Source organism: Oratosquilla oratoria, chromosome 13 (genome assembly GCF_046742065.1).
Source record: "Oratosquilla oratoria isolate Oo_2021 chromosome 13, ASM4674206v1, whole genome shotgun sequence".
Taxonomy (NCBI): Eukaryota; Metazoa; Arthropoda; class Malacostraca; order Stomatopoda; family Squillidae; genus Oratosquilla; species Oratosquilla oratoria.
This window is the reverse complement of record NC_134789.1, coordinates 9,857,963-9,867,637: the sequence shown is the minus strand read 5'-3', so window position 1 is coordinate 9,867,637 and position 9,675 is coordinate 9,857,963. Positions and strand designations below refer to the sequence as shown.

The 9,675-nt window shown below is 37.0% G+C and overlaps 1 protein-coding gene across 1 annotated transcript; it reads right to left on the bottom strand.

The window, feature by feature from the left end:
* Positions 1-1,656: 1,656 nt before the first annotated feature.
* LOC143032308 (centrosomal protein of 19 kDa-like) lies at positions 1,657-9,404 on the bottom strand. Its single transcript, XM_076196827.1, has 3 exons — positions 9,188-9,404; positions 3,374-3,535; positions 1,657-3,268 (listed from the first exon to the last, which is right to left on the bottom strand). The coding sequence occupies exons 1-3, from the start codon at positions 9,371-9,373 to the stop codon at positions 3,134-3,136; spliced, it is 483 nt and encodes a 160-aa protein (XP_076052942.1). The 5' UTR covers positions 9,374-9,404; the 3' UTR covers positions 1,657-3,133.
* Between the last annotated feature and the right edge of the window lie 271 nt (positions 9,405-9,675).

Genomic DNA, 9,675 nt, shown 5'->3' with positions numbered 1-9,675 from the left:
TGTATTCAACTCCTCCTTCTCATAGTTTCTCTAATTCTTGTTTGTTTTTCAATTTGTTGTTTATAAATCTGTAAAATAGATTTGGTTGATCTTTACATTTTTCTATGACATCTTTTTCGTATTTTCTCTTTTCTTCTCTGCACACTTGTACATATCCTCGGCCATGACAATGTGGTTCTTCTCTTTCTTGTGCCACGTGGCCGTCTTGTGAGACCAACTGAAAAACATTGGATAACGTTAATCAGAACAAAGACCTAAGAGGAGGAAATGTCGAGATGATGAATTGATTAATATCGTTGTTTAGGCGACTTGGTCGAAGTCCGTCTTTGCTTTCGACATTGACCAGATCCCGTTAGCCCGCTGGAACAGGCCCTAGCACCAAGATGTGATTGGGCAAGAGATTGCAGGAGGTTTGCTGAAGGTGCCGAGTCGCTGCAGGTGCCGAGGAGGTGCGCAGACACATGCGCGCAGAGTTCACGTAAGATCCACACGACTTTGGCTCATTAGCGAAGCGTGCTCGACCGTTGTGCGCGTCGGGTCAGCCGAGGTCAGGTCTTCTTCCTCTTCCACCTCCAGCTCCGCCAGGAAGGTCCAGCTTTCCAGACTTCGACGTTCCAGGACTAACCAGACGTTTACCTCTCTCTCTCTTTTATTTTCCTCTCCTGTTTTCTATCTCTTTCTACGTCCTTGTCAATAGTCCTCACCAAAAATATTTGGTATCCATACACATTTCGTCGGAAATAATAAAAAATACTTCAACTTTTTATGTGAACACTATAGCAAGTATGCAGTGATTGTATATACAACTACTTCTAGTGTCGTTTATCTATGATAAAATGCGTGAAAGTAGTAGCAAATGTTGTTGGTGAAAACTTGTTAACACGAGTTTGAGTCTGCCATGAGGGCGCATCAATACAAAACGAACGGTCCAACGTTCCTCCCCGAGATCTATTAGGGGTGGAATGTTTCGAGAAAACAATTACTATTATATTCCAGTTTAGTGGGCTTAAGCCTCATTTTAGAAAATTATTGTTTAGGGAGTTGTACTATTGTCTTGGTTATGATATTTTGTTTTGGAGTGTCCTCATTGTTTCTAGTGAGGAAGAATTAATTTTCTAGGGCTCGTTAATGTTTGTTTCACCTTTTGTTTTGGTATTGATGGCAGTTCTGTATTTATCTAGTTTTATTTTTATTAGTAGATTTCAGTGTTTGATAGCTGCAGATACCTCCTTGAAGCAATTCCGGTCCCCCATTCCACTGTTCAGGTCCATGGCAATGTAACAGGACAAATTACTTTTATAGAAAATTCCTACAACAGAAGCTGGTTTACCTTTTTTTCATGATAGGTAGCCCCCTCCTCCATATTCACTAAATACATATGATAGAGAGAGAATCTCTTCGGAACACATCCTTTCATCCAGTCACAATCTCCCTCCATACCCTTCTGTTTTGTACTCTCTCTGCCCTGCTCTACAGACATTCTTCACATATCCAAGCCTCTCTTTACATAATAAAAAAAATAATTTCCTTATTTCCTCTTGCCTTACTTTTTTTTTTACATATTAGTAAAGAAATAAATTTATCTTTCTGCTGTAGTATTTTGTGAAATACTTGTTCAAAATATGGGTGCATGTGAGGAAAGTGACACTAAACATAAAAAAGTATACTACTTTTATTACAAAAAAATAAAATTTGTGTACAGATAATATAACATGCTTCTAGAATAAATAATCAACAAAACAAAATATCACTTTGAACAATGTCACATCATAAAGACTGTATACACACACACATATATAAATATATATATGAAGTGCCAATGAAATTTAAGGCTAGAATATGGAGCTTTATTCATTGCCATCTCATCTTCATATTCTGTCAATCTTATCACACACACATGTACATACAGTATATATACATACATACATGAGTGTGTGTGGTAAGTGCACAGTACTGTGAAATAGCTGTTGATGGTTAGCCCAGTGTCAATGGACTATGACAACAGAGTTATCAAGGAAACAGGTCTCTCTAAAATTCTAGCCAATATATTGAGGATCATGTCTGTATACTGCCAGATCTGGACAACTGATAAATGTGTACTTGATTGTATGTGAAGTGGCCTAAAAGAGTGGACATGTGTCATCTTTTGTTTCTTAACTTAATCTGTGTATATGTCACAGCTGTAGTATATATAGGTCAACTTTGTTCTCTTTAGTATATCAATCAACCCACTTGTCCCAGGTGTCTCTCGCAAGAGACTAATGACTCCCAAGTTATTGGCAACAGCCACTGGATCAATCAATCAACCTGTTGCCCCTGGTCTCTTTTGCAGAAGGCCAGTGGTTTCTAGGAAATCAGCAAGCATCTCCAGGCAGGACCATAAGTCATTTAGTGAAGAGATATTGGGTTGTTGTCTGGGGATTGTTAGTTTGGGGAATTGTAGTATGAGGTGTTTTGTGTCTTCTGTGTGGTGGTTTTACCTGGGACAGTTTGAGTGTGGTGAAGGTTTTTCTGTGTTGGTACTGTTTTAATGCCGGATGGTGTCCCGAGTCCAGACATGCCATTGTGGTTCTTGTCTCTGTGAGACTTATATCTGAGTGTTGTTGTTGGAGTATTGAGTTTTGCAGTTTGTTTTTTTAATGGCTTTTGTTATCTGGGTGTGTATGTGTTTCTGTGTGGATGTTTTGTATGATATAGGTGGTAGGCTGTTATAGATGTTTGAGTAGCATACTGATGGTGTAGTTTTTTGTTACATTCTGTTGGTGGTGTTTGTGCTGTCCACAGCCTGTGCTTACTAGTGACTTTAGTGTTTTTATTTTCTTACTGGTTTTCATTGTCAGATCTCTGATGTGTGGACTGAAGGTTCATGCGAGTATCAATAGTAAGGCATAGGAGTTTTTTTTCCCAGTGGAAGAGTTTGGCCATCAAATTTTACAACTGTTTCTTAGTCTAAGATAAAGTTGGTAACTGATCTTATGCAAGTGGCTGCCAAACACACTTCACTCAGGACTGAATCCTGCCATTACTCTATACATACTGTACAATATATGCATACAATAGCAAATACATTTATGAAGAGGTGCATTACATGAAATGATCCTCATATAGATAAACCTTGAACAGCTAACTTTTATCACCAATCACCTTCATTTGATGAGTCCCAACCAGCCTCTACTTTTTCACTTGTATCATATTCCACTTGTTTATCATATTCATAATTTTCATCTCCTGGTTTCAGCTGATTCTTCGTAAAACTGCTCTCCATTACCTAGGGAATCAAGACCAACTACTAAGTCACAATATATAAAAAGGGATTAATGCATTATAACACATAATCTTTCATATTGTTACATTCCATATAAAGAAAGTCTACCTTCTTCTTAACATTTAATGCTTCATCTGTTAATTTATTGAGGTCTTGGTTTGGGTCAATGCTAAATTCTTCTCCAACTGTGGAGATGGCTTCATTAATGTCATGACCCTTCTGAAGCTCCTGAAGAATTCTTACCATTTTCTCAATCCTAAAATCTGGAACCTAAAAAGAAGCTCATTAAATATACAATAAAAATAAGAAAGAACAAACAACTAATAATAATAAATATATATCTTGTCTTGTAGGTTTTGGTGTTAACACCATGGCCAGTCTGTGGACACACTGCTCCCACATCTCTGCCCAAACCTCACATACTGGAACTGGTCTGTGATCGAGTTTGTTGCCCCTCATGAGGCTGGACCATGTGGGAGGTTGTCAAGGAATTTGTCTAGCCTCCTCTTGAAAGCCTCCATGCTGACTCCTGTTAGGTCCCTCATCTCTCTTGGAAGACAGTCAAAGAGACTTGGTCCAGCACAGGTGAAGCTTTCTGCCTGGAAAGGAACTACTTATGGACCTTCTTTCACAGGTCCTACCAAACCTGGGGGGTGTTGCCCTTTGATACCACCTCCTTCATTTTGTGATGGGTTTGGTGCTGTGCTCTTCAGGACTTTTCAGACACAAATCATTATATAGCATTGTCTGTGTCTCTGCAGTGAATAGAGCTTGAGGATCTTCAGCCTCTTCTAGTAGTTCAGGGAGCTCCCAACTGACCTCCTCATGAATACCATTTGGACCTGTTCAAGTTCTTGCATCTCCTTGATTTTGTGTGGAGACCATAGCTGGCATACATACTCCAGCTTTGACACTACAAGGGTCTTTCATAGAGGTTGCAAGTGTACATGCTTCCTGGTCTTAAAGGTCTGGAGGATCCACCCACTCATTTTATGAGCAACACTAATAGTGAGGGTTATATGTGCTTTGAAGCCACAGTCACCACTCATCCACACCTCCAGGTCTCTCAGTGTTTACTTTGTTTTTATTTCTTCTGCACCAACTGAGTACTGGTACTCTTTAAGATTTTTGTTTGGCCCATATCTTATTATTTCAAATTTCTTGTTGTTGAACACCATGTTGTTTTCACTTGACCACTTGTATAATGCCTCCAAATCTTTTTGTAATCTTTCAGAATCCTTTCTGATTGTAATTTCTCAAGAGATCCTGGTATCTGTGAATGAAGATACTTAGGATGTTCTTACCTCCTAGTCTATGCCACTTACTATGACCTGGAAGAGCAGTGGGCCAAGTACTAAGCCCTGTGGCACTCCACCAATTACCACTGAGCTTTATGACTGGGCTCCATCCACTATTACTTTCTGTTTTCTGTCACTTAGTAATTCATGGAGCTATAGTCCCGGTTTTCCGGTGATGCCCATATTCTTTGCTTTGTGTAGCACCATCCCACGGTCTATCTACCTAATCAAATGCTTTTGTGAAGTCTAGGTAGACTATATTAATGTTTTTTTCCACTGCTCACACTGTCTATAATTCTGTAATGATGGTTTAGGAATTAGGAAAGGCATAACCATCATTTCCAAAACCCATGTTGTCCCCAATTGAACTGCCCCATCCTCTTTATAAAGTTTACTAGGTTCTTCCTAATTACTCTCTCAATCACTTTTGTGAGGTGTGAGATGAGATATATGGGTCTGTAGTTAGTTGGAAGACCTAAGGAACCACCTTTAAAGATGGGGATGATTATTCCTTCTTCCAGTTTTGTTGGTACGACCCCCAGTGATTTTCTCCAAATTAGATAGGTGTTGTAGGTTCGAAACTTTTGAAGAGTATTTGTTATTGTTATTGCACTCCCTATAGCTTTCTAAAAGGTCAGCTATCTCTTCCAATGTTCTATTTTTCTTTTCTTTTTTCTAATGTGTACTTTTTATTATTCCTTCTAACTACATACTAAAAGGCTTCTTTTCCCTTACAAGGGAGGTAGCCATGCAAAACATTTAACCACCCCCACCCATTAACCTTTGGAATATGATGCCGCCAATGTTGGTGTCATGAGGTGCAAATGAGGATATGAGGATGCTGGTGCTGACATCCTGATTATATTTATTTTGTAGTTGTAACTGAGTGACTGCCATATTATGTGGACAGGCCTCATCTCTTTTTCTGTGGTTATCAACATTCACAGTGAAAGGAACAAGTATAACAGCTGTAACTTTATGTCTTATATCATGCATACTGTAATGCATTATTGTGCATCAGGCAGCCTATTGTGCTCCTTCCAGTTCTTCAATAATCTTTATTGGGAAGTGGTTTGAGAGGATATCAAGGATGGTTTCCTATATTGCTTGTATTTGAAAAGAGTGTAAGCATATTGTTCTACCTGGAAAAGTTGCATGTTGGTTATGTTGAGAAGGCTGTCTGCTGGGGTGGCTGCTGGAATTTTGTATAAATAGGTTGGGGAATTACTCTCATAAAATTTTTGCTTCCCTTTGGTCAGCTGTTTGTTTGACTAAACTGGGTAACGCACAGTCTTGTTACCTGCCAGTACATGGTTTGTTTGAGATGGTGTATATAAGAGTGACTGTATCCATAGCAATGTGTATGGTTGTGACTTAGAACTTAATTTAAGGGAGGCAGAAAGGAAGAGTCAGAATATGTTTGAAAATATGGGAATGGATACAGTGAGAAATGAGGTAGTGTGACAGAGAAATAGGATGGAAAGAAAGCTGTCAGACAAGCTAGATCAATGAGTGCTAAGATGGTTTGACCATACAGAACGAATGAATGAAGAAAAACTAAAAAAACTAAAAAAAAAAAAAAAAAAAAAAAAAAAAAAAAAACGGAAGATAGAAGCAGATAGTGGGAACACGAGAACACCCAGAGTGAAGCAAATGGATGAGATAAAGTTGGCTGCACATGCACAAGAAATGTTTGTAGAGCAGGACAGAGAGTGTAAAAGATAAGAGATTGGAGTGAATAGAGCAAGAGACTACAAACACTAGATGGGTGAAAGGATGATGTCTTAACTTAAAAATGTTCTCATCTCCTGTATAAACTATGTTGAGTGAGAAAGGATGGGGCCTCCATAGTGCAGGTATGAAGGAATGTGTAATATCTTAAACAATTACTTTAGCTCGGTATTCGTAAACGAAACACCTCAAAGTGAATTCCAAACTGAAACCTGTGAAAAGTCTGGGGTAAACTTACTCACTACAGTAAATATAACAAAAGAAAAAATTAAAAGGTGTATAGACAAACTCAAAGTTAATAAAACACCAGGGCCTGACGATTGGCATCCAAGAATCTTAAAGGAAATGAAAAATGAGATTGTTGTTCTATTAGAAATTATTTTCAAGAAATCCATCATATCCGGAGATGTCCCAAGAGAATGGAAGCTAGCTAACGTTACTCCCATATTCAAAAAAGGTGACAAAAAGAAACCAAATAACTATAGGCCTATAAGTTTGACTTCAATCGTAGGAAAAATAATGGAAACTATCATCAGAGATGCTATCGAACATCATTTAGAAAGTAACCATTTGATAAATGATAGCCAGCATGGTTTCAGACGGAAACGTTCTTGCGTGACTAACTTACTCGAATTCTACAACACAGTTATCTCGAATTATGACAAAAGAAACAATATAGATTTAATATATCTAGACTTTGCAAAAGCTTTTGATACCGTCCCACACGAAAGACTACTTACTAAATTAGCTTTACACGGAATAAGTGGTAGCCTATTAGGTTGGACTAGTAATTGGTTGAATGGTCGTAAACAGAGAGTTGTTTTAAATGGAAAAACTTCTGGATGGAAAAGTGTTGCAAGTGGAGTTCCTCAGGGTTCCGTTCTTGGGCCACTTCTATTCATAGTATATATAAATGATATAGACCATGGACTAAAATCTACTGTTTCCAAATTTGCTGATGATACAAAACTGTGCGGAGTGGCAAATGATCACTCAAACCAATTAGATATTCAAGAAGATTTAGATAAATTACAGCAATGGTCTGAAAAGTGGCTAATGAAATTTAACACAAGTAAATGCAAGGTAATGCACATAGGTAAAAATAACAGTAAGTACGATTACAAATTATTTGGAAATTCGTTAACAAAAGTGAATAGTGAAAAAGATCTCGGCGTAATTATCAGTAACGACCTCAAATCATCCAAACAGTGAATTTCAGCCTCTGAAAAAGCAAAGAAGATTCTGGGACTGATTGCGCGATCTTTTGATTTCAAAAGTCCATCACTCATTAACAAGCTATACAAATCGTTAGTTCGTCCACATTTGGAATATGCTGTTTCCCTATGGTCACCGAATCTCATTAAAGACATTGACAGACTGGAAAAAGTACAACGGCGAGCCACAAAACTGATTCCAAATATCAAAAAATATGAAAATCGACTAAAACACATGAATCTGTTTTCCCTAAAAAAGCGTAGACTCAGAGGTGACTTGATACAGGTCTTTAAGATTTTAAAGGGAATTGACATCAAAAGTGACAAAATTTTCACATTGAATGAAAATCAGACAAGAAACAATGGTCTCAAACTGTCCGGAAATAGATTCAATTTGGAAGTAGGTAGAAACAACTTTGCCAACCTTGTAGTTAATGAATGGAATAAACTTCCTGCACAGGTAGTGCAATGTAGTTCAGTTCGAAGCTTTAAGAATCATTTAGATAGATACCTAGGTAAGATGCTGTAATGATTATAATTTCTTATACTATTTGTTTTTGTTTTGTTATCATTTGTCTGATTTTCATTTATTATTAGTTATATGTCAATTTATTATTATTTACTATTTACCTGTTTGTTTATTATTTAACTATACCTATGCATTTATTTATGTATTTTATTTGTTATTTACATTATTCTAGTTTTTATTTATTGTTTTATTATTAATATGATTTATTTTTTTGCATCCAACCTAGATATGGATCAAAAGGTCTCCTGTCGGCATGCTCCGCCTTTGTAATCCTTTGTTGTTGGGTCCTACTGGGAAAACACTGTCTTGATACAATTATATTAATAAAAAGAAATATGAAAAATGTAGAGACCTCTAAAGCTCCACTGCCACCCAGGATAAATTAGGACAATACCATCTTTCCTTTTCTGAAATCTGGAATTAACAACGGTATTCAACATAACCGTTGATCAACACATCGAAATACACTGGAAAATATGTCCCTTTATACATCTAGTCACGATCAATATTAACACAAAAAACTATATAAAATAAAAACAAGCGGCACGACCGAACTAGCCTTGATGAAATAGGCCTACGTCTTTAACAAAAATATTGGTCAAGATTTACAATTCTTTCGTAATTCAGTATGCTGATAATCAAACCTTCGGTGAGGTTCAGTCGAATTACGTCAGTTCAAGTACTGCCCAACATATGTCTTGGATTTTTAAAATTCGACCTGATAATGAAACCCGCCTAACTAACAACGGCTATACTGAACGAACACGGTGTACTGTATACATAGCGACAGCGACACAGTAGTCTTTAACTACCATTACTATGCTCGTATACTGTACAAAGGCATCACGCAAATTTCCATATGATTGTAAAGGCTTTCAGTAATGACATGATGTCATTATATCCATTCGATTTTGCCACATTCAAAGACAAAGTCACCAACTACTCATTACTACTGTGCATGTTGTGATCCCTAATGATCGAAGCTTTACAATAAGTTGCCTTTATCGGCATAACAAGCAACGCTAATATTATCTAGTTTCTTAATGTCAATGTATAAACACAGTCACCACATTGCCATATCAGTGCCTAAATTTACTTAGATTCTGATTTGACAACCGCGCAGAACAAACAAACATTGCCATCATCCCACCTTGCCAAGATATGTTAGATGGTTTGTTTTCACATCTTTCACAATATTTTGGACGGGACCAAATTTGTTTAAGTTTCTCACAGGCATAATACGATATCTTTTCTTTCCTTCTGTGGAATATAAAAGAGTTATAGCAGGTGGCACACTTCTAATTCCCAACTTATGACATATATACTCTTCCCCCATTTTAGTAGTAACTATTTTAGGTTGCTTTCGAGTTTTCACGATCGATCACACATCTATGGCTGCGATCAGAGTATTTTGTAAACTTTGACTTGTATTTTGAATACACTTTTCATACATGTTAGTATGGTAAATTTATAAATATAAAGTGACAGAAAATGGAAAAACATTGCTGAAATTTGTTTTTTTGGTCATTTCTCTGTATGTAAACAACATCAGTTTTGTACTGTAGTTTCAATATCCGTAGGGTTAGACAAATTTATATATCTAAGATTAGATAGCAAATATTATCACATTCTAAACAA

Excerpts from the sequence above, each read along its gene's own strand:
- LOC143032308 (XM_076196827.1), bottom strand. The coding sequence starts at position 9,373 with ATGGGGGAAGAGTATATATGTCATAAGTTGGGAATTAGAAGTGTGCCA. Across the intron at positions 3,536-9,187 it reads ATCTAACATATCTTGGCAAG|GTTCCAGATTTTAGGATTGA; the intron begins GTGGGATGATGG and ends GCTTCTTTTTAG. Across the intron at positions 3,269-3,373 it reads CATTAAATGTTAAGAAGAAG|GTAATGGAGAGCAGTTTTAC; the intron begins GTAGACTTTCTT and ends TTGATTCCCTAG.